Source organism: Zonotrichia albicollis, chromosome 6 (assembly GCF_047830755.1).
Source record: "Zonotrichia albicollis isolate bZonAlb1 chromosome 6, bZonAlb1.hap1, whole genome shotgun sequence".
Lineage (NCBI taxonomy): Eukaryota > Metazoa > Chordata > Aves > Passeriformes > Passerellidae > Zonotrichia > Zonotrichia albicollis.
This window is the reverse complement of record NC_133824.1, coordinates 46,997,266-47,025,037: the sequence shown is the minus strand read 5'-3', so window position 1 is coordinate 47,025,037 and position 27,772 is coordinate 46,997,266. Positions and strand designations below refer to the sequence as shown.

The window sequence follows — 27,772 nt, the reverse complement described above, 5'->3', positions numbered from 1 at the left end:
AGGCGGTCCCGGGATGCTCCTGATTCTGTTTCGGGGTGCACCGAGCATGGCGGACGGGAGCCCACAGCCATCCCGTCGCTCGTGGGGTCCCTTCCCAGGGGACACTGGTACCTGAAGGGGTCCCAGCCCCAGCCATGGTCACCTTCCATTCCTGCCCGAGGGGACATGGACAGGGACACATACGGGGACATAGACAGCCATTGCCGCCAGGCACGGGGTGGATGCAGGGCACCCCTCTGTGCCCAGGCGGGAGGGTGCCCCGGGTGAAGCCTGGTCCCAGTGCCCCTCCATCCCACCTCAGCCCCTTCCATGACTGATACACGGCCCTGGCACTGCTGTGACACTTGAGCCCCCAAATCCAACTGTGTGCCAAATCCAACTGGGCTCCACCCCCCCAGTAAAGCTGGGGGCCAGCTGGAGTCCCCGGCCCCTCATGGCACCTGCCACCAGAATGGGCCCATTCTGCAGGCGGGCGCCTCGTGCGCCGGCCCTGGATCCGCTCAAAGGCCGGATTGTTCCAAGCGGAGCGGGAGCCTGGGCAGGCCCAGCGCTGGCACTGGCACTGTGTGGTGTTGTGGGGGGACGTGTGGCATCCGTGGATGGTGGGGTCCCCACTGCCCGCACCAGTATGGGAACATGTGCTCTGCCAGTGCTGGGTCCGGTGTGCTGGACATGCCCGGGAAGGCGGCAGTGGCTGCTTCCCTGGGATGAGGCATGGGCACAGGTGCCTGTCAGAAGCTGCCGGGGCTGCTGAGGGTGCACACTCCCACTAAACCAGACCTCCTGTCCTGTTCCCCAGTGTCCTGCCCCAAATTTCATAGACCTTCCTCAAACCCCTTTCCCAAATCTCCTTTACCTTCTCCCCATATCCACTCTCCCTATAGCCTCTCCCTGTAGCCCCTCTCCACACCTTCTCCCCATAGTCCCCTTCCCACATCTCCATGCCCGATCCCTCTCCCCACCCTCCCGCCCCGAGCCCTCCCCTCCCCTCCCCTCCCTTGTTCTCCCTCCTGCCCCCCGTCCTCCCGCCCGCCAGGGGGCGTCCTGTCCCCTCTTGCCCCCGTCCTCCCGCCCGCGTGGGGGCGCCCGCTCCCTCCCCTTCCCGCCGTGCCCCGCGCGGCCAAGGCGGGAACGCGGCGGCCCAAGATGGCGGCGGCTCTGGCGGCGCGGAGCTGCCTTGAGCTGAGCGCGGCCGGCCGGGCCCCGCCGCGATCCCCGCAGGAGCTGAGCTTCGTGCCCCCCGGCATCGCCCCGCTCCCCGCCGGCCGCTACAGCGACAGCGCCGGCGGCTTCTGCTACCAAGAGAGCGCGCAGCTCGGGGCCGCCACCAGGAATCGCTGGGTGCGATGGTGAGTGCACGCCCCCGTCCGCCTTGCCTCGCTTAGACTCTCCTCATCCACACCTCTCCCTTCTCACCCTTCTGACACCCTCCGCTCCCTCAGATCCTCCTCATCCTCATCTCTCCCCTCTCAGACCCTCCTCATGCTCAGCTCTGCCCCTCTGTTCCCGCAGGAGCACGTCGGGGGACACGGTGGAGCTGGTGGAGGAGTCCCTGGACGTGAACCTGCTGAACAACGCCGTGCGGCTGCGGATCCAGGGCTGCCCGTTCCTGCCGGGCGGGATCCACCTGTGCGAGGTGCAGAGTCACCTGGTGGTGCTGCTGCTCACGGCGCAGACCGTGCACCGCCTGCTGCTCCCGCACCCCGCCCGCCTCTACCGCAGCGTGAGTGCCGGGAATGCCGCCCGGACCGGGGCAGGGGACCCTGTCAGCACAGGGAGGGCTTGGGAAGGGGTAGGCGACCCAAAATACAGCGTGAATAAGAAGAAAAGTGGAGATTTGGGGAATTTAGCTGTGTTTTGCTCAGGAACTGGTTGGGTGTCCAGCCTGTGTCATGACACTGGAGTTGAGCTGCTGCTGGGATTGAGCCTCAGCTTTTCCAGAGCCCTTCCTGGTTGGATTGTCTTTTTTTTTCCTCAGCTGAAAAGGCTGCAGGCTGATTTTGTCTGGGTTGGAATCTGTACATGGCAGATAGATCCTTGCCAGGGTTTATATCACATTTACCATCATTCCGTGGATGTGGATTGGAGCTGGATGGTATTTAAGGTCTCTTCTGACTGAAATCATTGCAGGATTCTGTGCTTCTCCCCATTTGCTCTGACTTTTCCTCTAGTGCCTGCTTTTTACCAGGATCCTCTCCTCTCTTGGAGAGCTTCTCTCTTGCTTTTAAAACTCTGGGGAGCTTTCCCAAGGGATGACCCTGTGCTGTGGCAGAGCTGCTCTTCCTGGGATGTGTCAGCAGCAGTTTTTCTCTGAGCTATGCCAGAGATTTTTTACTGGAAAAGTCAAGGAGACAGTTGCCATTCCATCGATGTCTGCTGTGTTTTTTTTTTTTTTTCCCTGCGTGTTAGGTATGTGTGCTCAGGATTTCATGTTTTATGGAGTCCAGCACTGCCAAGGCCACCCATGTTCCCAGGCACCACATCCACACAGGATGGGAATTCCACCACTGGAGCCTGTTCCAGTGTCTGATAACCCTTTCCATGAAGGAATTGTCCCTGATACCCAACCTAAACCTCCTCTGGCACAACTTGAGGCTGTTTTCTCCTGTTTCCCCACAGGAGCTGATAACAGAGAGCCAAGTGCAGTCCGTGTTTACAGATATCAGCAAGATCCACATCAGGGATCCCTCCAATTACTACGTGATTCCCAGCGTGCCAGGGCTGGCTCCCAACTCTGTGGCCTCTGCAGCCTGGCTCAGCAGTGAGGGGGAGGCTCTGTTTGCCCTTCCCTCTGCCTCAGGAGGGATCTTTGTCCTTAAGCTGCCTCCTCCTGATGCTCCTGGTAAGGATTGGGCACTACAACCCCTCTCCTGTCTTGGAGTTTCACTTTATCTTCATTTTTGATTTTCCTTTTGTTTTTGAAGGAAGTGTTTCTTTTGTGGAGTTGAAGCAGAGCTCGGTGGTGCAGCGTTTCCTCACAGGCTGGATGCCAACTGCCATCAGGTGAGTGCCTGGGGATGGATAAACTGAGCTAATTTTGGCTTTTGGATCCCCTCACCTGGAATTTTTAGCTTGAGCCACACAGGCACCTATAAATACTCCACCCAACAAAGTTAAGGGGGTCACAGGAGCTATCAGAATACGGAAGTTGGGAGTGGAATGCTGGATTAGCAGGGTCCTGCTGTTCCATGTGTCTGTGAACATGTTCTCTAGTAATTGGCCTTCAAGGATTTGCCCAGGATGTGGCTCGCAGCCAGCATGGATTAGGGATTACTCTGCCCTGGTGCTGAGGAGCCAGGCGTATTCCTGACGAGCAGAGGTTACGTGGGGATCACACGGATGCTGCGTGGTGGGTTGGGATCTTTAGGGTGGCTTTGGGAGCAGAGCTGAGTCCTAGAGCCTTTTTCTTGGAAGTGGGGGTGAGTCCTTTGATGCCCTGAGTGACTTTGGCCATTGTGGGGGTGTTGCCCAGGGTCTGGCAGTATCCTTGCCAGGATCCTAGCGGGATCCATCCTTACAGATTGCTCTCCTCAGTTTGCTGCTTTTTATACTTTTTGGGCCTGAAGCTGCAATGGTGTCCTTGGTTCTTGGGTTAGAAAAGGATTGTGTTGTCTAACTAAACTGGGAAGAGAACTTGCTAACATTTCTGAAGTTTAGAGTTCTATACTGATGCAGTATGGAACCTGGAAAACGTGAAAGCTAAAACTCAAGGCATCATTTGGGGCTGTCAGGATCCTTGCTCATGGCTTCTTGGGTCCTTGTCAGGGGCTGGCAGGATCCATGCCAGGACTGCTTGGATCCTTTTTTCCTTCTGGATCCTTCACCTGTGTTTTGCAAGTACCAGACTGGGGATGGGGAAATGGGAATCTGCTTCAGTTCCACCAAAGCAAGTGAAAAACTTGGTGTCACTGGTGTGGTGGGATCCTCTCCTCTGTGGATGCTGAAACATTCCCTTCTCCTGATCTCACCTAGTGGTTTATTTGGATTTAAGCACAATGGAAGAACCCCACTGCCTTGGATCTGTGCACCTGCCATGATTTTAGCATCATGAAATCCTGGAACAGCTTGAGTTGAAAGGAGCCTTAAAGCTCATCCAGTCCCACCCTGGATGGGACACCTTCCACTAGACCAGTGTCCAGGCTGGGTTTGGATACTTGCAGGGATGGAGAATTTTCTTTGAAGGTGTTGATGTAACCTCTGGTTTTCCAGGGGCGATGGCGGCCCCTCGGATGTGCCCGTCAGCCTCTCGGTGCACTGCCTGGATCACGATGCCTTCCTCTTCGCCCTCTGCCAGGACCACAAGCTCCGCATGTGGTCCTACAAGGTGAGCAGAACCTGGGGTTGGGGGAGCAAAACAAAGCCCAGGGAATCACAGATGAGTGCTTGGCATGGATCTGTGTCCCTTTAAATTGTGGCTGTGGCTTCTGCACACTGGGATTTGGGACAGTATGTGAGAACAGTCGTGGTGTGTGTTTGTAGCAGTGTCAGTGAAGTGAGGGGTTTCCTGCCCAGCCTCATTCCTGTAAGCATACAGTTTGTGGGAATTGGGAGTGGGGGCTGCAGCTGTGGAAAGCAGGTGAGCAGTGTTGAAGGTAATGAGGTGTTACTGACCAATCACCAAAGGGAACAGAGGGCTCACATGTGCAGTGCATCAGCAATAAGAGGTATGAAAGGTTGGGCTGAAGAACAAGATGAGCAGATGCTTGCAGCTTTTGGAGGTGAGATGATGTTGCTCTGTATGGGCAGACACCTGAAGCCCTCTGATGTGGTAGGGTGATACCCTGCATGGGTTTACTCCTCCTGATACTGTGTGGTGATACTCTGTACAGTGGCCCTCTCAACTGCAGCCTGTGCTGTGGTGTATGTTGTGACCTCTGGTGACCCTGATGTGACTCAGGATTGGGCTGTAGGGCAAGGTACAGCCTGAGACAGAGCCAGCCTGGTGGTGAGAGCAGCAGGAGAAGCTGCCTGGTCTGGACCCGACTGATTTTGACGCCTGGGGTGCAGTTGAGCTGCTGAGGACATAAAGGGAAATAACTTACCAAGTGAAGAACAGAGTGTTTTATCTACATGGAAAGCTTTGTGGAAAATAGGAGTTGAGAATACTGACTATGCCTTTTTTAGTCTTTTACGATGGGCAAAGTCATAAGATTTTAAGACTGATGCAAGTACTGCATTTAGTGTTTGGAAAGAAGTTAGGAAAAGACTGTGGGACCTGGACAGAGCTGCAAAGGACAAGCTGGGGGATGTGGCACACCTCCAGCTATTCACACTGCAGAGCTTCTTGTCTTCCCTTGCAAGAATATCAACACAGTGATACTGTGGAATACAAATGCCCACATTTCTACATGTTGAAAGGATCTCCCAACAATCACCTGTCTTAGTGGGCTGTGGACAAGCCCCCCAGTTTGCCTGGTGTCCTGTGCAGCATCAGAAGAAGATATGGGCAGTACAATATTGAGCTGAATTGGGTTGCATAAACCAAACTGTACTCCACATCAGGTGACTATACTGAATTTCTTTGTAAACCTGGATATTTGAAAGACCCAAGTATTCCTAACTACAGTGTATGGAGGGGATATTGGAATACCTGTGGTGCACAGTGGGAAGGAACTGCTCCCTGGATAGGAGCACTGTGGAAAAGAACAATACTGAGTTGCAGTCATCCAGCCAGTTGAGCCCCTCAGGGGATCCTGCTGTCTTTGAGTGCAAGCACTGGTACCAGCAGGTTTCCCAGAGGGAGAAATTCAGAGCACAGTGCCTGGATGGAGTGATTCCATATTCTCTGTGTCAATAATCATCCTTGTTTGGGTAAATGGAAATGGCATGAGGGAGCCCAGCTGTGGAAATGACAGAGCCCTCAACCAACCTAGTGACTTGAGCTCAACTTTTCCCGGTGTTTCACATTTTGTTGGGCTTTGTTTGCAACTTAGGCAATGTTCTGTCTTGGAATTTGTTCTTGTTTTTATTACTGGATGGTTGTCTTTGCATATTATCCATTTTAGATCTAGTTTTGTAAATGTATTTACAAAGTATGTTTTATGTAGACAAAGGGTTGTGCTCGCATTTTATCCATTCTACACTGATCTCACTGTTATTTTATTAACAATTGCAAAAGGATGATAACTTGGAATTATATAGCTGTATAATTATAGATATTGTTAAAGGTTGTATAGCTATTGGGAGAATTGTATAGCTGTTGATTTTGTTGATACCCTGGTGTTTGGCCTTTGGCTTATTCTAATTGCTGTTGATATTGTCAATATTCTGTAAATGTAAGTATAAAGATTTTAATAATATGCAAGTTTAGAGAGTGAATCAGGGTCAGTACAGGGCTGCATTCTGGAGTTAGTGGAACCTACAAAACAGATACTTGTACCATGTTTACTATTTCTTCTGCAAGGGCCCTGTAGAGAAATAGTAGACGTAGCATTTATTTAAAATAAAAAAAAAGGGAATTGTAGGCACACAGGTTGTGGGAATTGGGAGTGGGGCTGTGCCTGAGCCCCATCCCCAATGGGATACAGCTGTGAAAGGCAGGTGAGCAGTGTTGGAGGTGATGAGCCATGGAGTGCTGAGGGGTTACTGACCATTCAGCAAGGGAACAGAGGGCTCACAGGTGCAGTGCATGGGCAATAAGGGGTATGAGAGGTTGGGCTGAAGGACAAGATGAGCAGATGCTTGCAGCTTTTGGAGGTGAGATGATGTTGCTCTGTATGGGCAGACACCTCTGATGTGGTAAGGTGTTACTGTGTATGGGTTGGAGCCTTCTGGTATTGTATGGTGATACTCTGTGTACCATCATGCAATGTACGTGTGGCTGTCTCAACTGCAGCATGCACATTCCTGGGATACACATTCCTCCAGACCTACTGGAGCGTTTGGGAAGGCAGGCAGGAGTGCTTTGAAGCCCAAGGAGCCATCCCAAATGGATTTTCTCCTGCTTTCAGCAGTACAGCAGTAATGAAAGTGTCTTTGTCAATAGGAAGTTAGTGAAAGCCTCTCGCTCCAGATATTGAGTGCCAGAGCTAATGGAGCAGCACCGTGCTTTCACGGCTCAGTGGCACTGGAATGTGCTCTGGGAGGGAGGGGAAGCTGTCTCCTGCATGCCTGGGCTCTGGCAGCCCATGGGATTGGTGGGCAGGGGCCCAGGTGAGCTGGGAGAAGCCAAGGAGTGGTTCAGGTAAGCGTACGGAGCCGTAATTCACATCTGTTGTGCAAAGTTCTGGGCAGATGTTTTCTGAAGGGGAAGGAGAGGAGCAGTTTCTCAACCCAGACTGTTTTCTAAGCTGCTCTCCTGCTGCTTTGGTTGTTTGCAGGATCAGATGTGCCTGATGGTGGCGGACCTGCTGGAGTTCATGCCGGTCAGCCGGGACCTGCGGCTGGCGGCCGGCACCGGGCACCGCCTGCGCCTGGCCTTCTCCCAGTCCCTGGGCCTCTACCTGGGAGTCTACATGCACGCTCCCAAGCGAGGGCAGGTATGGAGCCCTGGGATCTTCAGCCTCTGGGAGGAGGAGTCATTCCCCTAGGGCTTGGGTTTGGAAGGCAAGAAAAGGGAAAAGTTTCACTTGTGGCCCTCTGGAGGGATCGGTGGTTTCTAAATAAACATTTCCCCCTCCCTCCACAGCATTGGGGGATATGTGTGCCTGAGTTCTGGGAGTGGAATTCCCTGTGTGACTAAACTGATCCACGAGGGCTGGTTCACTTGTTTACCTCCTGCTCTGAAAGAGTGGATGTGCCGTGGGAAAAGGAAAGGTCCAACAGGAGCTAAAAGCATGGAAATGCTGGTGGTGTGTTTACACCAGGCTCCTGGGAGCATGTGGATGCTTCTGCAACTTGGGGAGAACTTTTTGTGGAGAAGGATAAATTTAGCAAGAGAGGAAGGACAGCACAAACCAGGCTCATCTGTTGGACAGCTTATCCCTTTCTCCAGGGAATTCCCACACAGAACAAGAGTGTGTAACATGAGTCCTGCTGTCCCACGAGTGCTCTGCTCTGGGAAGAACATGCAGAGCTGGGCCTGCAGCTGAGAAATTGGGGTTTTCCCACCTTAGTCCCCTTCTTTTCCCACATCTTGTGGTCACTGGTAGTGCTGGGTGTGGTGGTCTTACAGTTTTTCAAGTTTAGTGTTTGGAAAGACTTGGGAGTCCTTTGGGTCCAGGCAGGGATAAGTGTCCTTGGGGAGAAGGGTGAAGCCAGGATTTCTGTGCAGAGGGTCCAGTGGTGTGCTCAGCTCACCTCTCTTGTCCTCCAGGTTCTGTTACCCCTAGCACCAGGCAGTGAGATGGACTGGAATAGTGATGCTCCATGAGATGTGTTGGTTTAGTCCTTCAGGAAATGATTTATGAGGCGTTTTTGTAGTTTTGTGTCTTCCAGCTGGTGAGCACTGAGAGCAACCGCTACAGCCTTGACCACATCTCCTCCCTGTTCTCCTCACAGGTGAGAGCTGGGGCCTGGCCCCCAGGAGGAAGAGTCCTGGACTTTGGGATTTAAATCACAGAGTCACAGAATGGTTGGGTTGGAAGAAACCCCTTAAAGCTCCTCTTGTTGTTCCAATCTCCTGCTGTGGGCAGAGACACCTTCCACTAGACCAGGCTGCTCCAAGCCCTGTCCAACCTGGCCTTGGACACTTTGAGGGATGGGGCAGCCACAGCTTCTCTGGGCAGCCTCAGCACCCTCACAGGGAGCAGTTGCTTCCAATATCCCATCTGAATCTCCTCTTTCTCAGTTTGGAGCCGTTTCCCCTTTTCCCTGTCACTCCAAGCCCTTGTTGAAATTCCCTATTCATCTTTCTTATAGGTTTCCTTCAGGTACTGGAGGGGGCAGTTAGGTCACCCCAAAGCCCTCTCTTTTCCAGACTGAACAATACCCAAAGCCTGTTAAATTCCGCAGGGGAATGTTTTGCTGTTAAGTACCCACCTTTCTCTGTGTTCTCATTTGGGGATAAGAAAGGAAATTGGCTCTTTTCCTCTTTCCTAGGAGACTCTGGTTGACTTTGCCTTAACCTCGGCTGAGATCTGGGCACTGTGGCACAACGAGGAGAACCAAACTGTTGTGAAATACATCAACTTTGAGCAGTGAGTTTTGGGCATGGATCACTGGGATAACTGCAGAAAAACCCTGACAGAACTCCTCCACTCAGAGATTTATACTCAAGTTGGAACACGGAAAATGCAAAAATCCAGGCAGCAGGATTGCTGAAAGTGGAGTTTGAGCATGGCAGAGGGAGTGTTGTGCTTCCCCACAGCTCCTTCAAAAGAACCAGGTGGTCCCTTCCAGGAAAAAACATGTTCTGGGGAGATGGTGATAGGAAAGGATCATCCCTGAATATAAAGCTGAGAGGATGGCTTGGTGCAGAATCAGGGAGTTGAACAGTGGATGAAAAATGTTGTGAGTGTGCAAATTTTAGAAGAAGCTCCTAGTCAGTCTGGGAGTTGCCTGTGAGTTTATGGGATGGGGAGAATGTTGAATTAAATGAAGGATTCCAACCAAGTGTTCCATCAGTTTATGGCTAGGAATGCCACAGTTAACCTCTCTTGCCAAAATCTGTCCCTTGTCACTGCACAAACCTCCTTTTCCACACCCTCTGGGTGTGGAACCCAGAAAAACCAGAAGGTTGTTTTTGCTGATGAAAGCCACAGGTTTGGTTCAGGTGGATGCCAAGCTGATTCCAGGTTTGTTTCCTTGCAGGAATGTTGCAGGCCAGTGGAACCAGGTGTTTGTGCAGCCGCTCCCTGAGGAGGAGGTGACGGTCCGGCAGGATCAGGATCCCCGGGTGAGCCAAAAATAACGAGGCTACTCAGGAGAGAGAATGGGAATAAAAGTCAGGAGTGTGCAGGAAGCCACTTTTGATCCCAGGCTGGAGCAGGGTATGGACAGAAACACAGATCCAGGGGATGATGATGATAATGAGAGGAAAGACCAGAAACAGCAGCTTAAATGTTCTCCTCATCCTTGAGCTTCCTTAAGTGACGATCTTTTTGCAGGAAATCTACTTGGAATATCTCTTCATGCCGGGCCGGTTCACTAATGCAGCTATCCAGAAGGCTTTGCAGGTAAGTGAGAGGGAATTTGGGATGCTCTCTGTTCATCCTCCTGGCCCTTTAGATGTGAGGCAGCAAGATTCCTTGGAGCTCTTGCCAGGCCTGTTTTCATGGGGAGTCCCTGGAGTAAGTTGGTGGCTGCTGGGCTGCAGCTGCTGTGTGCCCACAGCTGGAGATGGAACCTGGAATCCAGATAATTGGTTTTTTCCCCCTCGGATAGCACAGCAAGTTGATGAGCTTGTTTTTCATTCCTGCTGATGTAGCCAGGAGAATGGGGACTCGGCGCTCTGTGGTGCTGTTTGTCAGGATGTGTCATGGAATTACTGAGGTCAGAAAAGCTCTCTGAGGTGGTGGAGTCTGACAGTTCCCTCCAGCACTGCCAAGGCCACCACTAACCCACCTCCCTAAATGCCACACCACACACATTTTAAATCTCTTGAGCTGTGGTGGTTGCACATTGCCACACATCCATGTATCCCAAATTTAGCATCCAGACCTTTTTTTTAACACTTCCATCCCACAAAGTGCTGGCTGATGCTCTTGTCCTGCTTTACCTCACTGAGTGCTGCTTAAACCTTTGTTGAGACTTTTATTTTGCCTTAAAACCCAAGTTTCTTGTGCTGCTTTGCAGATCTTTTCTCAAGGAACTGAGAGGCACATGGATCTAACGTGGGATGAGTTAAGGAAAGAGGTCACCTTAGCTGTGGAAAATGAGGTGAGATGGATTTTCCTTCCAGGATATTGTGTTATACGTGGTGTCATGATATTTTAGGTGCCAGGTGACCCCACACCTCAGTTTATCCTTTTTTTCTCCAAAGAGAATGATGTAACTTTTTAAAAAAAAATACAAGTCTTCATCCTTCTTGCCTGGGGTTTCCTTTCCCTCTTGGGTTTTTGGAATCCTGGCTGTTCTGCCTCTGCTCCCTGTGTGCACTTTGGTCACCCATCCCATGGTGCCCAGACCACCCCTGCAGAGCAGTTGCACATCATTTTGGAAGAGAATCCAAAACAGAGCGATTATCTTCCAAATAACAATTATTAGGAGACCTGCCTGAGAGATCCCTATGTTCTTTTTGTGCTTCGATTCCCTTGTTTTATCCTGCTCTTATTTCACTTGGCTGTTCCTGATTCCCTTGTTTTGCCCCCACCAGTTCCAGGGCAGTGTGACAGAATACGAGTGCTCCCCAGAGGAGTTTTGGCAGCTGCAGGTGGAATTCTGGTCCAAGTTCTATGCCTGCTGCCTGCAGTACCAGGAAGCTCTTTCCAGGCCCCTGGCCTTGCACCTGAACCCCTATACCAGCATGGTGTGCCTGCTAAAGAAGGTGAGGCTGGGTGGGGGTGAGGTTCCCTGAACAAGTTTCTGCAGAGGATTTGGGAAGCTCAAGGACTTTCTCCTCACCTTTCAGGGCTCCATGTCCTTCCTTGTGCCCTGCTCCTTGGTTGATCATCTGTATCTCCTCTCCAACGAGCACCTCCTGACTGAGGATGATGCTGCCATCTTTGAAGGTGAGAATACATGGAGTTTCTCCCCTCCTGTCAGAGATCTCCATAGAGATCCCTTGAAGAGCTTCTGATCCATAGCTGCATGAAAATAGTTTTATTTTGGCTTTGCAGGGGTAGTTCTTTTGTGAAATTTGCCATCATGCTCACACCAGCAATTAGAAAATAGTGTCAAGGCTGCCAGTAGAATCATGGAATTGTTTGGGTTGGGTGAAATTCTACCCTGTGAGGGTGGGGACACCCTGGCACAGGTGCCCAGAGAAGCTGTGGACACTCCTTGGGAGTGTCCAGTGCCAGGCTGGACAGGGTTTGGAGCAGTCTGGGATAGTGGAAGGTGTCCCTGCCCATGGCAGGGGGTGGGACTGGATGGGCTTTAAGGTCCATTGCAACCCAAACCGTTCCAGGATTTATGAAATGTTTTCACATCAGCTGTGGAAAGGGGCTGTGCTGTTCCTTGTGTCCAGGAAGTGAATGCCAGAGTATGGAAAACATGTCATTAATATTGTCACCACAGTGCCCTCTGTGCTTTGCTGGCCCTGGAATGCTGTTTCACTAAGAAAAAGGCAATGGAAAATGTTACCTAAGCTCCATTTTTATGCTTGAGTGATTTTTATATATTTTTATGAAGTGGGATCGTCATCTGTTTGGTTGAGCTTTTTGTGGAGCAGAGGGAAGGAAAGCTGGAGGCCTGAGCTGGATTGGGAGCCTCAGCAGGAGCCCCAGCAGTTCCTCCCCTGGCTGTTTTAAACAGTCACGGTCCCAAAAAATGGGATTTAATTTAAAATCTGACCCATAAAGGATTGCAGAGCTGAGCTGAGCCATTTTCTTCAGGATATATTTTTTTGTGCTGCTTATTTTCTTTCAACCTGTGGCTGGAAAAAATCCCTTGGAGGGAATTTAAGTATTTTATTGTTGCATCATTTTTTATTTTCTGAATAATAAAGCTCAAATCTTTCCCTTGTTGACTCGTGAGCTTTAATTCAGCCTCATTGTTATTGGGGAAGGTTTGGCACAGGGAACTGGGACCCGTCTGCTGTTACTGGTGATAGGAGCTGAACTAACTGGCTTTTGCATGGTCTTCCCACCTTCCCTTGGAAATCTCTTGGAAAATACACAGTTAGATTCTTTCATTGCAGATTTGGAGATGTCTCGTGATGTTGTCTGTCTTGTCCAGTGCCTTCGCCTGATCGGAGAATCAATTTCTATGGAAATGGCATTCATCATGGAAATGGCTTGCTCCCGCCTCCAGCCTCCAGAAAAGGCTGCAGAGCAGATCCTGGAGGACTTGATAGCTAATGACACGTAAGGAGATGGGTTTTCCAGAAGCTTCTCAGAGTGGCTGAGCTGGGATTGTCCAGAGCTGTCCCTGCCTGTCATCCAAGGGCATTTGAGATGCGTGGGCTCCTTGCCCTGTGCTGCAGGAGACTTTTCCAGGGATAGGGACGACCATGGTTTGGAGTTGTTGGCAGCGTCTTCCATCCACAGCCCTGAGAGCAGAGGAGGCACAAAATCCTGTTAGGTGTGAAAAGAAGTGCCTGGAGACAGAAGGGAGAGATCAGAGCCTTGGTCAAACCTTGTGGTCCTGTGTGGTTCCTGTGCTAACCCAAATTGTTTCCTTGTGGAATGCCAGCTATCTGGCTGTTATTTCCTGGTAGCCTGTGGGAGTGGAATAAATAGACTGGTCCCTGCAGGCGCTGTAATAAAACTCACAAGCTAGTCAAGGATTCCAGTCAGGAATGTCCAGGCTGATCAGATACTGATCCTCACTGGAAGGGAGTGTAAGGGAGCCCTCTTCAGTTGGAACCTCAGGTTGCTGTTCATGATGATGATGAGGATCTTTTTGATGTCGCAGGGAAAATGTGATGGAGGATATCCACAGCAAACTGCAGGAGATCAGGAACCCCATCCATGCCATTGGGTTGCTCATCCGAGAGATGGACTACGAGACTGACGCCGACATGGAAAGAGGTGAAAGCTCTTCAGCAGCTTCTGGGAAACGCTAGGAAGTGCCCTTATCCTGGGAATGGTTCCTGCCTGTGTGGCTCCTGCCTCACCTGGGTGCTTTTCCCCTCAGCTCCGCACCTGGCGCCGCAGATGAGCCTGTCCCAGCTGTTCGGCAGCAGCACCGCGGCGCACGTGGTGTGCGGGGGGGTGGCCAAGATCTGCTCCGTGCGCTTCCTCCTCTGCCGGGACCTGCTAATCCTCCAGCAGCTCCTGCTGCGCCTCGGAGATCCCGTGAGTACAGCTCCTGGCACCTGGGATCCTGTGGGCTTCTGCCGCTGGTGCAGGGCGGAGCTCTGTCTCATCCCACAGGGCTGTTGGAATAGCCCGAGGCTTGGGCAGGTCCTGCTCTCTCCTCCAGCTGCTTTTGTCTTCCTAAGCAAAGCAGCCTAATTCCCTTTATTCCTCTATGAACATCTAGGAAGCAGGAAGCCAAGCTGTATTTGTGGGAGGAGGGCATGGATTCCAGCCTCCTCCTGTGTGAATCAGCACACATGCAGCTCTTCCACCTCTGCCCTGTCCCTCTCCCAGCAGTGATGGCAGCTCTGTTCTCTAGCAGCACACTCCCAAGGTTGCAGTTTCAACCCTTTGGAAGCTGCTCCAGCCAGAGCAAACAGCCCCCACGATGGTAGCTGTGTTTGGAATGGTGGGATGGACTGGTCTGGGTCTGTCCCACCCGGCCTGAGGCCACGTGAGGCGAGGTGCTGCTGATTTGGATGAACTCAGCGATGTGGAACAAGTCCCCAGACAAGGACACCCTTGTTTAAACCAATATTATTTGCTTAGAAATAGCCAGCAGTTTCCTGGTTGAAAATAAATCCCTTTTTCCTGGATAAGGTTATCCTGGTAGCATTTAAGGTGCATTGCAAGGTGCCCTCTGGAGCTGGGCTCTCCCAGACCATGAGGCATGTGACCTGCTGCTTTCCCACCTTGATGTACCTGTATCCTTCAAAATCTGGGATTGTTTCATCTCCTGTGACTCTTTGCTGGAGCTTATGGAGACCCTGAGGCGATCTCTGCAGCAAAGCTACGGTTTCAGTGTCAGGGACAGCAATCCTAGAATGCTTTGTGTTGGTTGGGACCTTAAAGACTGTTTAATTCCAAGCCCCTCACATGGGCAGGGGCATTTGCCACTAGGCCAGGTTTCCCCAAGAACCTTCCACTCTAGCTTTGAACACTTCCAGACGTGGGGCAAGAGTTCCTGCTGGTTCCCTGGGAGGGCTGAGTTCTGCCAGGCTGTTGAGCACCTTGCTGTTTGCAGAAGGGATAAGTTGGGCCTGCCACAAACCTCTCTGGTTGCTGCTCTCTTGTCCTGCTGTTGGTCCAAGTGTGCCAAGCTCTGGGCTTTCCTTGCAGATGGTTTTGGGAGGGGGACAGCTCTTCCAGTCCCAGCAGGACTTGCTGCACCGCACCTCTCCCCTGCTGCTGTCCTACTTCCTGATCCGGTGGGCGAGCCAGTGCCTGGCCTCCGACGTCCCCGTGGACACGCTGTGAGTCTCTGCCTCACCTGCCTTTGGTCCTCCTTAATCCGCCTGAAATGCCCTTCCTGGTGTGGAAAGCAGGTGGTTCCTGTGGGAGTATCACTCCAGGAGCACTGGGGAGGGGTTTTTTTCCCTTCCATGTTCTGAGCTGACTCTGCCTTGTGCTAAATCTGCCCTGTGAGGCCTCGCTGTTCTGTGCTCCGTAGGAGTTGAACAATGAGCACAGTTAAAGCGGGAGGCGTTTTGTTGTCTCTTCACTGATGGCTCCTTTCTTCCCTAGGGAATCTAATCTGCAGCATCTCTCCGTGTTGGAGTTAGCAGACACCACTGCTCTGACACCACACAAACTGGGTAAGGTGTCCACGGATCATCAACTCTCCCTTTCAGTTATTTAAGCCTGACTCTGCCACCTAAGGGAAGTGCTTTATGCAGGGAGCTAATGGACTGTGTGGTTGAATGACCCTGATTTAAGTGGGGATGTTTGTCAGGCTGTCCACAAAAAAAACCCAACAACAAAGCAGCAACAAAGGATCTTAGCACTGAACTCAGGTTTTACTCTCAGCCTGAGAAGGATGGGAATGCCTCACTGAGCCAAAAATTTGTCATTCTAACCCTGCCAGCATCAGCCAAACTTACCCCTCGTGTACTTTACAGTGGCTGTGGTAGCTCAGACCAGGTCTGTCACAGAATCCTGGAATGGCTTGGATTGGAAGGACCAGTTAAAGCTCATCCAGTTCCACCCCCTGCCATGGCAGAGACACCTTCCACTAGCTGGAGTTGCTCAGAGCAACCTGTTCCATCCAACCTGTCCTGCTCTCCACCCTTTACCCTACAGCAACCAAGAGCAGCAGCTCAGGGAAGCATGAAAATGTACAAGTACTTGCTCAAAATGCGTTTAAAAATATGAAAATACCTCCCCAAAACATTGCAGCTGATATTTGGTTCATATTTTTTAAGTTCTGCTGTAAAGATGTAACTTTTGGGTTAGCTTTTTATTGGGAGAACATAAGGCTGCTTAATTAGGGAAATGTGGGCCTTGAAGTGGTTCCAGAGGGAGGAGGTGAACAGGGATGGGAAGGAAACATGCAGGTAGGAGCCTGCTGTGACTAGTCAGCACTTGGAGGCTGAGATACTTCAGAGGGAGCTGGGGAAATCTGGGACAAACAGGCAGCACTGCCACGTGGGAGCTGGGAAAGAGCTTCCTCCACTTTCTGACATTGGTGATCCTCAGAGCCTGAGCTCTCCCTGATGGAGAGTCTGGGTGCAGGAGGCAGCTGGAAATGTCAGGGGAGTTGAAAACATCCTTTGTGTGTGCTGGTGTCGTGGGTTATTTCTTGGCTGGCTCGTGAGGAAAGTCCTGTTTGGCCACTGTTCTTGGGGAAGAAATATGTGAAACCCAGGGAAGGAGGTGGCAGCTCAGGGAGAGGCGTTGGGAACAGTAAGTGAGGGGGGATTTTTGGGGTGCTGGAATGAGGAGGGAGGGAATGGAACAGCCAGCTCAGCACTCCCTCAGCCCTGTCATGCTGGAAAGCTGCAGCTGGGCTGGGAATAACAAGTGGAGAGGGAGCAGAGCCCTTTTTTTGTGTGTTTTAATTGAGCTGTGGTTAATAAACACTGCAGGATGGGGCACTTTGATCTCCTGCTGCTCCCTCTGACTTAACCAGACAGCAGGAGAAATCCAAAACCAACAAGTTGGAGTGTGGAACGTGTTTTTGGTTTGCCCTGACTTAATCTGTACTGCTTGGGCTGATGAGCACAGGACAGGGTGGAAAACCTGGCATCTCTACTGCAGGCTCTCTACTCACTGTTCCTTTAATTTCTACTTTTAGTGTCTGGCCCTCAAACGATCGTGGAGCTCTTCTTTCAGGAAGTGGCCAGAAAACACATCATATCCAGACTCTTCCTGCAACCAAACACCTCTTTGGCTGAGACAAGTTTGAACTGGCCCCACCTTATCACTTCAATAGTGACTGATTTTCTGCCTCTCCTGTATCCTTGGCTGTGAATCCATTGCCACTGAGCCTCCTGCCATTCCAAAATCATGTTTTGACCTCCAAATTTCCAAGACAAACCTCCTGAATGAGTGAGGTTGTTGGCATTAATGGGATTTGTGGGTATTTTAAGATTTCACAGATTTCATCCTGTTTAGGTGCACGATAAAGGATTTGAGTTTTTGACTTTAAGCCCCTAAGCTCTCACTACTTGACTTGGTGGGATGCTGGGGGATTTGGAAGGGTAACAGGAGTTGGGGATTAGATGTACTGGTGATTTTGTTCTAATATGGATAAATCTTATTACAGAATAATGATTTGTATAAAGAGCAGCTTAATCTTCTCTCCTTTCCCCCCCACAAACAGAGCATGAGAGGCATGTTGGCTTCCAGACTGGATTGTCCTGTGTTCCTTAACCTCTGCTCAGATGGCCCAGCAATCCCAGCTTCCTCTTCCCAGAGTGCCTGATGGGGAGCTGTCAGTACACCCAGCTCCAGGTGAGTGCATCATGCCAGCCTCTCACAGGTGCTGGAAACCTCCCTGAAACATCATCCTTCCAAGTGCTGGAGCTCTGCTTTCCCCTAGTTATGAAACCCTGGAATGGTTTGGATTGGGAGGGACTTCAGAGCTCATTCAGTTCCATCCCCTGCCATGGACGGGGTTGCTGTCCACTGTCCCAGGTTGCTCCAAGCCCTGTCCAAATTGGCCTTGGATATTGCCAGGGATGGGGCAGCCACAGCTTCTCTGGGCAGCCTGTGCCAGGGTGTCCCCACTCTCACAGGGAAGAATTTCTTCCCAATATCCAGTGTAAATTTCCCCTGTTTTAGTTTAAAACCGCCACCCCTAATCTCTGAGCTGAGACAATGCCACAGAGTGTTTGATGGGGAGTGATTTAGGATTGTGGAATCCCAGAACAGTTTGGGTTGGAAAAGACCTTAAAGCTCATCTCATTCCACTCCCCTGCCATGGGGGAATCATCTTCTGCATTTTCTCTTTCATCTGTTTTCAAGAGCATCCAGATACTCAGGTTTATGCTATTCCCTTTCTGTGGAAGAGTTTATTCTCCCAGGGCTTGTTTGACCGCGTGACGCCGCGCTCCTGAAACATCTTTGCAGAGCCTGTTTAAATATCCCAGCAATCCTAGAGCTTGTTGGCAGCTGGTGTGCCCACAGCCTTTCCTGTACCACCTCTGCCTGGGATTGCCATGGGACCTGGCTTCAGAAGGATTTCTTCAGTCCAGAAAGGACTGATTTATTTCTTGAATGTCCTTATTAATAAAAAACCAGTGTTAGAAACACCTGTCATCATTCCATCCCTGGCTGCTCCTGGCATCCTAGTAGCAGGGACGGTGAACTCCTGATTTCCAGGGGTTTTAGACTGCTGTATTTCAGATCACTGTTCTTCCACCTTTCTCCCTGTGCTCTTGGAAGCTGGAGTTGCTTGTGCTCGAGTTCTGACCCGCACAGTTCCTTGTCTGCAGCTCCACGTGATGTGCAGCTTTATCCCAGTCTGGGCATTCCTGGAGGCAGCAGGCCAGGCAGGCTGTTAGTGACCTGTTTTTCAGCAGAACCTTTTATCCTCCCAGCCCCTCATACCTGGGGGCTGAATTGCTTCCTTTTGTGTTGCTGCTGAGAAGAATTGAGAGAAGAATTTCAATTCTTCAGAGCTTTTGAGCCAGGAAATGTCAAGATTGGAGCAGCATCATTCTCCCTCCTGGCATATGTGCAGGCTTTGAATCTCCTCGCATTTCTTTCGCCTCACTGGTGTCTCCTCCAGGCTTTTATCTTTGCAGAGCCTGGCTCCTCCTCCTCCCCACTGCCTTCTGTTCCTCTCCCTGATCCCAGTCGCTCACGGAAACTTGGATTAAGTGCCTTGACCCCAGGGAGATAACAACAGCTTTGCTGTGAGCATGGTGACCTGAACTGGGGGGGTACAGGAGGCTCCTTGCAAGGAGCAGACGGGCACAGGGGCAGTCTGGTGACAGAGCAGGGGGCTGGGACATGGGCCAAAGCTCTCTGTGTTGCTCATTGTGTGTGACAAGCTGGAGCAGGATTTATCCCTTGTAGCTGCTAATCCAGGGAGTGAATCTGTGCTCCAGATACGTCACCACATGGTTTTGACAGGACTCATGGCCAGCAAAGGTGAGGCAAGAGGTGCTGGTGGTTTGTGCACCTGTAGAGGTGACTTGGCTTCCAAGTCCTGGTTTCTCTTCCCAATTCCTGCTGAGTCCCACGGCCCTGCTAACAGGACATGGCTGCTCCTCCAAGGATGACGAGGATGCTGTGCTGGCACAGGCCCAGGCTGGGTCATTTCACTTTGTCTGTGCCCTCAGTGCCATCAGCACTCCCTCCCATATGCTGTAATCCATGTGCTTCCCTGGCTGCTGGCCCTCTCCTGCACAGGTATTCCCCTTCTAGCACCTGTCCTGCCCATTGTACTGCAGCCCTAGCTCTGTCCCTGCAACAGGATGTAGGAAGAATCCTGTCTGATTTTTGACTGTGTTGGGAGCTGTTTCTGAGGTGCTCACACAGACACTGGAGCTGTTTAGAGCAGTTTTTCTCCCAGGAACATGTGGGGGATATGTCCCCCTTACAGGGCTGGAGCAGCTCTGCTCTGGAGAGCTGGGAACATTCAGCCTGCAGAGGAGGTCTCCTGGAAACCTCTTCCAGTGCCTAAAGGAGCTCCTAGAGAGCTGGAGAGGGGCTTTGGAGAAGGACCTGGACTGAAAGGACAGGGAAAATGCTTCCTACTGAAAGAGAGCAGGGCTAGATGGGGTACTGGAAAAAATTGTTCCTTGTAGGGAAGCTGAGGCCCTGGCACAGCCTGCCCAAAGAAGCTGTGGCTGCCTCATCCCTGGAAGAGTCCAGAGCCAGGCTGGACAAGCAACCTGGTCTAGTGGAAGGTGTCCCTGGCTTTCACAGGGATGTGGGTCTGGATGGGCTTAAGGGGTCCCTTCCAACCCAAATCATTCCAGGATTTCATGATCAGTGCATCCAAGGGACTGTGGGGTTGGAAAGACTGGCTCTCGAGTTGGAGAACCAGGATTTGCCTGAGCACAGTAGCTAAAGGAGCCACCAAAATCTTGCTGGTCCTGGCTGCCTGTGGATCACAAGTGAGTGCTGACCTGAATCCAAACTTCCATTCCTTCTCTCCTGTAGGAATACATCCGACTGCTGCAGCCCTGGTGCCACGTGAACATGGGCTCCTGCTGCTTCATGATGGGCAGGTGCTACCTGGTCATGGGGGAAGGACACAAGGTGAGGCCTTCCCTCATCTCCTTCCCAGGGTCTGAGACCTTTTCCCTTGGGAGGGGGAGGTGCACAGGAAGCAGCCTTCCCAAGCAATCCCATCCCCTTGGGAAGAGATGGGATTGGAGCGGCACGGTGTGATCTGCTCTTGGGAAGATCTCACAAGCTTGGGACAGGCAGTGTTGTCCCCTCACCTGAACAGCAGGTGGATCAGTCTCCTGAGGGGACAGCGAGCTGATTCCAGGTCTGCTTCCAGGCTTTGGATTGCTTCTGCCAAGCTGCCTCTGAGGTGGGAAGGGAGGAGTTCCTGGACAGGCTGATCCAGCCCGAGGAGGGCGAGGTGGTCTCCACGCCACGCCTGCAGTACTACAACAAGGTACAGTGCTGAGCAGCTGAACTGGCACCAAGTCCTCCCACACTGGAGAGGGAATTCCTGCTCTATCCCTGCCTTAGTGGGAAGTGACTTGAGCCTCAGAAAACTTGGCTTTTGGAATGTGAAATGTGTACTTTCTTTTCTTTGTTTGGGAGTAATGACAAGCTGAGTATGTGAAATTTAGGTACTTTCCACCTGTTGGTTTCCTAATAGCTAAGGACTTGGTTATCCAGCAGAAAAAGGCAGGATGAGATCCAGCTGCTGGAAGCAGAAGCTAGGCATGTCCAGGCTCGATGTAAGATGCTGCCTGAGGCAAGGGTTACTAAGCTCTGAGGCAAATTAAAATGAGTATGTTTAAATTGAGATAAGATCTATCTTCTGCATAATGCTGTGGTTCAGGCAGGCTGCAAGCCTGGAGCTGGGCTCTTGGTGAGGGATTCCCTGGATTTAGGATCCAGAAAACTAATCATTAATGCTTGAAATGCTTCAAAAATCCCCCGTATACAGAGGTGGATCCTCCAGAGAAGCTACAATCTGGTCCTGTTGTGCTGGGATTTCATCCAGATCCCTGCGGTTTACCCAAATATTCCCCTTTAAAGATATTTAAGGGATTAGACTTTAGGGGCAGGAACAGCTCCTAAAATAAAAACAACAACAAACCCTCCTGCCTTCCAGGTCCTTCGCCTGTTGGAGATGCTGGGTTTGCCAGAGCTGGTCATCGAGCTGGCCACCCTGGCCATCATGGAATCAGCAGATGACTGGAGAAGCCAGGTACAGCCACTTCTTTCCCTGTTTCTTCAGGAACCTCTTCCACGGGAGCTTCTTGCTGGGTTTATAACTGATTTGTGCTGTTTTCAGGCTACTTTGAGGACCTGCATCTTCAAACATCACTTGGATTTGGGGCACAACAGTGAAGCCTATGTAGCCTTAACACAAAACCCAGATCCAGGCAGGTAGGTGACAGGCTTATCTTTGTTGTGGAGGTCCATGGTCCCATTTTTCTATGAAACTGAAAGGAAAACAACACTTTAGGGAAGGGCATGACTGCTGTGTTAAGTTAATGTGAGAGGTGGCTTTAAAAATGTAGAATTCATTTTTGGATGTTCATCTGAAGGACACCTCGGATTGGCACCCTCTTAAAAGAGGAAAATGAGAGGAAGAAAAACAGGGAAGAGACTGAAGGATCATGTGTATAGCACTGTATGTTTAAAAGCTGTAGGAGCCTAGTTGATTTTGCTTAATAAAAAGATCTAGTGTTGAGATTTCAGTTTGGGAAGTGAACTGGCTAGGGAAAGCTTTATCCTAGCAGAGAAAAATATTGCAATAATGGGGAGAAATAGGAATGCTTTTTAACTATTTGAGGGAGGGAGACTGCCCTCCTGAGAGAGGCCTTTCCAGAAGATCTCTGTTTCCAGTACAGGAGAAACTTGAAGGTTTAAGTTGGTTCTTAGCCAGGAAAAACCCTGCAGAGCTCATTTGGAAGGCAGGAGCTTGTCACAGAGTGGTTGTTTGTGGCTTAAATCTCGGGTTTGTTCCTGCTCCTGGGGTTATTCCTGCTCCTCCAAAGGGTTGTGCTTCCCTCTGCAGGCAGCTGGATTGCTTACGCCAGCTAGTGGTGGTTCTGTGCGAGCGATCCCAGCTCCAGGACTTGGTGGAATTTCCTTACGTGAACCTGCACAATGAGGTAATCCTGCTCTGGAATCACGGCTGGTGGGGGGCACACCCTCCCTTTAAAGGGTGTTATGGACCCACTGGAGCCTCTGTGTACTGCAGGTCGTTGGGATCATCGAGTCCCACGCTCGGGCCGTGGATCTGATGACTCACAACTACTACGAGCTGCTCTACGCCTTCCACGTGTACCGGCACAACTACCGGAAAGGTAAAGCTTGGGATGCACCTGCACTGCCCACCTGCTGGGGCACCCTTTCCCTGCCCTGCCAGCTGTGTGGCCTCTTTCTCCAGGCTGGTGGCTGATGGCTTTTCCCTGGTTTCAGCTGGAACGGTGATGTTTGAGTATGGCATGCGGCTGGGCAGGGAGGTGCGGACGCTGCGGGGGCTCCAGAAGCAGGGGAATTGTTTCCTGGCTGCCATCAACTGCCTGCGCCTGATCCGCCCGGAATACGCCTGGATAGTGCAGCCGGCCTCCGGGGCTGTGGTGAGAATGCTGAGCTTCCTGACAAGGAGCTTCCAGAATCCTTTCTGATGGGAGCACAGACATTGGACTTCTTATCTGCTGCCTGTGACCAGCTGTCTTGCTCTGCTCGTTGATCCCATCCATCACCCTTGTGCCACTCCCCCCTATTTAGGGCAGGAGGAAGTGGGATAGCTTTTGGGAATGGGCTGGTGGATAGACATGGGAGTATATCACCTTATGCTGAAGACAGAAAATGTTTTGGGGAGTGTGAACAGCTGGAATACCAGTCCAGAGGAGAGTTAGTGTTGTGTTTCAAATCCCAGGAGTTGTGTTTCAAATCCTAGTCAGGACTCAGGGAGGTGGTGGCTGCAGCCTGGTTACCTGATCCTGATGTTCCTGATAGCCTGGGATAAACTAACCTGAATTCCCAAGGGACTGCACAGCTTCCCTGGTCCAAATCAAGGCTTGAAATGGAGAGCTCTTGTTGGGATTTATTCTATCAGTGTTTTTTATTTTTTTATTATTTATCCTTCAGAAAGCAGGTGGGTATAAATCCTCTTTCTGCTTTTTCCTGCAAGTACGAGCGCCCAGGAGCGTCCCCGAAGAGGAGCCACGATGGGGAGTGCGTGGCTGTTCCCAGTAAGTGCCCAGTCCTGGTCCTTCCCATGCCTTTGGAGTTTCCACAGCCTCTCTGCAGCTCCCATGGGCACTGGGACATGGCTCAGGGCAGCTCCTGCCTCCACCACATCAATAACTTGTGGGATTTTAAGGTCATTAAATCTCCCAGTGTCTCCAACAACACACTGCCACCATTCCCTGAGAAATACAGCAATTTCCCCAAGGGAACAGCTATTCCCCAAGGAGCTCCTGTGCCTGCTCCTAACAGCTTGATGCCTTCACAGCACTTTTTTTTCAGTGGAAGTAACTTGTAATTTAAAACAAAACCAGCTTTTTGTGCCAATTTCTAGTTTTTCAAGGCTGTTTTTGCCTTTGGAAATCCTGATGGGAATAAGCTCTGCCTGTGTCTGCCACAGCCCAGGATGTGGGATCAGGTTATCCTCAGTGTTCCAGTAGGAAAATTTAAGGTCAGGTATTTTTAAACCTGCTTTTTCTAAAGAGGTGGGTTTTTTTTTTTTTTTTTTTTTTTTTTTTTTTTTTTTTTTGGTGCCTGGCTGGCAAAGCAGCAGCTGTTCCCAAATATTATCTAACATCTGGAGGAGGAGGAGCAGGACAATGGTATCAAGGACATAAGCACAGTCAAGGGAGTGGGGAAGAGTCAGCAAATCCTAATCATTCCTTTGGTGCTTTTTGGGGTACAAATCCTCTTAGGATGGCAGAGGGTTGTAGAGATGCTTTTACCAGGGCTCCAAGGAGACCTCAGAGCCTTTTCAGTGCCTAAAGGGGCTCCAAGAGAGCTGGAGAGGGGCTTTGGACAGGAGATGGAGTGCCAGGACAGGGGGGAATGGCTTCAGACTGACAGAGGATGGGACTAAATGGAATGTTGGGAAGAAATTCTTCCCTGTGAGGGTGCTGTGGCTCCTGGGACAGATTGCTCAGAGAAGCTGTGACTGCCCCATCCCTGGCAATGTCCAGGGCCAGGTTGGACAGGGCTTGGAGCAACCTGGTCTAGTGGAAGGTGTCCCTGCCAACAGAAGTGGATGAGTTTTAAGGTCCCTTCCAGCTCAAACCATTTTTGTGATTCCATGACATTCTGCACAGTGCCTAGAGCCCTTTTTGGAGTACTGAGAGCCCAGTATCATCTGTTCCAGGCACTCGCCAGATCGAGATCCTGGAGCTGGAGGACTTGGAGAGGGAATGTCTGCTGGCACGGATCCGGCTCACCCTGGTGGAACACGACGTGTCAGCAGCAGCTGTGGCAGGTGAGGGGCTTCAGCCGCTCTGTCCTGTCCCAGAGGCAAGCCCACAAGCTGCCAGGGACCATCAAATTCTCATCCCTACCATGAAATCCAGCCACTGACTTCTGCAGGGGCTGAGATGCAGATCGGGAGAACCAATTTTAAGTTTTCCTTGCTTTTTTTTACCTTTTTTTTTTTGGCTTTTTCAAGCTCTGGTGGTCTGCAGTGGAGGTGGGATGAGCTTCTGAGTTGGGACAAAAAAGGCATTTTGGTAATAATGGAAGCAAAGAATTATTAAGGCTGGAAAAGACCTTCAAGATCATGAAATTCAACGTTTTTAAGTGATGAATAATTTCTTCTCCTGGACAATGCTGCTTCATGGAACAGCGTTAAAAAGTTGTGAAAGTTGTTCCTTTCTGGGAAGCAGGAAGGTGTAGCTCTCCCACCTGGAGTATTTTAGTATCTCTGGTACAAGTTACACAACACGTCCACATCTTTCCCCTCTAAATGTCAGGAGGAGGTGACTTCCCAGTGTGGGATTGCAGGGAAAGGATGGAACAGCTGCTTTGAGGGCAGAGTGGTGACGCAGGGAGCCGAGTGCCACAGTTTCTGTGCTGCCAGAATATGTATGCTTGGATGCAGGCCTGTGATGAGGCTGTCCTCTCCCTAACCTCAATGATCTTGGGGATCTTTTTCCAAGCTTAACAATTCAATGATTGTAAGCAGCAGCATTTCCCTGTCATGTATTGCTACCTGTGTCCCTCTCCAGCTGGTGCTCCATCAGGGACAGCTCTGTGGGTCACAGCTGCTCTGTCCAGTCCCTTCAGGGATAACTTCTGGGCTCATGGGATGCTCTGGAGGCCAGGAAAGCCTCCAGCTGTGGATTGAGGAGAACTGCTGCAGGGTGTTGGAGGCTGCTGGCACCCTGCTGCTGCATCTCTGAATGAGTAACACAGGGCAGGGCCCTGTGAGCACTGGGTGTTACTGGGGAGGCTTTACCTGCTCTTCCTCCCCTTCAGGCAACTCCACACCTGAGGAAACGGTGTCTCTGCTGGTGCGGGCCGGGCTCTTCGACTCAGCCATCACCCTGTGCCAGACCTTCAAGCTGCCCTTGACGCCCATCTTTGAGGGCCTGACCTTCAAGTACGTCCGGTGCCCTCCCGCCTCAGGGGATGCAGGGCTGGAGGGATGCAGGGGCTTGGGCGTGGAGCCTTACCCAAGAGCCTTCTTTCCCTGCCAGTCCAGCTGGGTTGTTTGTTGGGAATAGTCCTGTAAGGGACCTTGATGCTGGTGGGAAGGGGCTGGCTCTGGAGGGACCCACCTTCCCGTGGCTTTTGGTCGTGCAGGTGCATCAAGCTCCAGCTGGGAGGGGAAGCAGAGCAGGCAAAGGCCTGGGACTGGCTGGCAGCCAACCAACTCTCAGCCCTGGTCACCACCAAGGAGTCCAGGTAGGTTTATCTCCGCAGTTCAGGAGGAGGAGGATCAGACAGGAGCTCTGCGCAGATCCAGAGGGTCTCAGGTCCTTAAAACCCCTAAGGCCTAAACTGTGGGCACAGGATGTGGGGAGAGCTGTGCTTCCACCCTGTCCCCGCATCACCTGGAGCACACCATGGCCTTGCAGACAGGGCAGGAGCTGCTGGCACGTGTTCCACTGGGAACTGTTTCCTTGCAGTGCCACAGACGAAGCCTGGAGGCTGCTGTCATCCTACTTGGAGCGTTACCCATCCCAGAACAGCCTGTACCATCGCTGCGTCATCAGCAAGCTCCTGGCACACGGGATACCTCTGCCCAACTGGCTCATTAACAGCTACAAGGTGAGAACAGCTGTCCCCAAAATCCCCAAAACTCCAGGTTTCCCAGAGCTGCCAGGTCACCCTCACTGCATTGCAGAGCACCTGCCAGGTGCTCTTTGCTTGGTACCAAGGCTCAGAGCTGTGGTGCTGTTTGTAGAGGTCCCAGGATGAGGGAAGAGACGAGAATGTTGGCTTTATGTTTCAGAAGATTTGATTTGTTATGATATATATTATATTAAAACTATACTAAAAGAATAGAAGAAAGGGTTTTATTAGAAGGCTAGCTAAGAATAGAAAAGGAATGATAACAAAGGCTTGTGACTGACTGAGACAGTTTGGACAGCTGGACTGTGATTGGCCGTTAATTAGAAACAACTAACCAATCACAGCTGCACCTGTTGCATTCCACAGCAGCAGATAATAATTGTTTACATTTTGTTTCTGAGGTCTCTCAGCTTCTCAGGAGATAAAATCCTAAGGAAAGGATTTTTCATAAAACATGTCTGTGACACAGAGCAGGTTCTCTCAGTGTGGTCCCAGTCCTGGTCACATTCCCTGGCTGAGTTTCCCTCTTTCTGGCAGGAAGTGGATGCTGCTGAGCTGCTGCGCCTGTACCTGAACTACGATCTGCTGGAGGAGGCCGTGGATTTGGTCCTGGAGTACGTGGATGCTGTGCTGGGCAAAGGGCACCAGTACTTTGGGATCGAGGTGAGCTCACCCACCGTTGGGGTGTGGTGGGATGTTCCCTGAGGACATGATGTGAGGGTTCCTGTCTGTTCCAGGTGCCTCTGTCCCCAGCATCCCCCACGATGTGGCTTCCCTACACTGCCATAGACCAGCTGCTGCAGGCGCTGCGGGAGAGCAGCGCCAGCGAGAACAGCGTCGTGGTGGGTACCGGCATGGGGAATGGCGTGGGAGCGAGCTGGGACAGGGTGGGATCCCTCGTGACTCCTGCCTCTCTCCCAGCTCTATGAGAAGCTGAACGATAGGATGGAGGACTACCAGCAGAAGGTCAGCGTGGCCACCATGGAGCGCCTGTACTGCCGGCCCTAGTCCAGGTGACATCGCCAAGAGTGTCACCGTCCTGCCCTGCAGTGCTGTGGTTTTACCCATTGGTTTTCCATAAGGATCCGGTTCAGGGAGGTGGAGTGCCGAAGGGCGTGTCCCCTCATTGTCTCTTTTGTGGGCAGTGGGTGGCAGCAGAGCTGGGGTGTGTGGCCATGACACCCCCTTGCTCTCTGCCTCCTCCAGACATGGAACTGTTGGGAATTTCTTTTATTTATTGGTATGTTTTTGCATCAACTTTAATAAAATGGAACTGTTATTTGAGGTGTGCATAAGGATGTGGTGGG

General features: G+C 51.3%; 1 protein-coding gene across 1 annotated transcript; it reads left to right on the top strand.

Annotated features, from left to right (window-relative positions):
• Positions 1–1,099: 1,099 nt before the first annotated feature.
• NUP160 (nucleoporin 160) lies at positions 1,100–27,749 on the top strand. Its single transcript, XM_014274156.3, has 35 exons — positions 1,100–1,349; positions 1,513–1,723; positions 2,620–2,842; positions 2,925–3,003; positions 4,210–4,324; positions 7,320–7,478; positions 8,362–8,439; positions 8,980–9,077; positions 9,691–9,775; positions 9,987–10,055; positions 10,675–10,758; positions 11,195–11,365; positions 11,450–11,549; positions 12,680–12,845; positions 13,396–13,511; positions 13,618–13,778; positions 14,901–15,034; positions 15,306–15,376; positions 16,855–17,014; positions 17,444–17,513; positions 20,175–20,273; positions 20,521–20,640; positions 21,313–21,408; positions 21,496–21,590; positions 22,225–22,321; positions 22,411–22,516; positions 22,632–22,792; positions 23,350–23,410; positions 24,541–24,651; positions 25,647–25,770; positions 25,974–26,075; positions 26,300–26,441; positions 27,003–27,128; positions 27,203–27,307; positions 27,387–27,749. Exons 1-35 carry the CDS (start codon positions 1,147–1,149, stop codon positions 27,471–27,473), a joined length of 4,185 nt encoding a protein of 1,394 aa, XP_014129631.1. The 5' UTR covers positions 1,100–1,146; the 3' UTR covers positions 27,474–27,749.
• Positions 27,750–27,772: the final 23 nt, after the last annotated feature.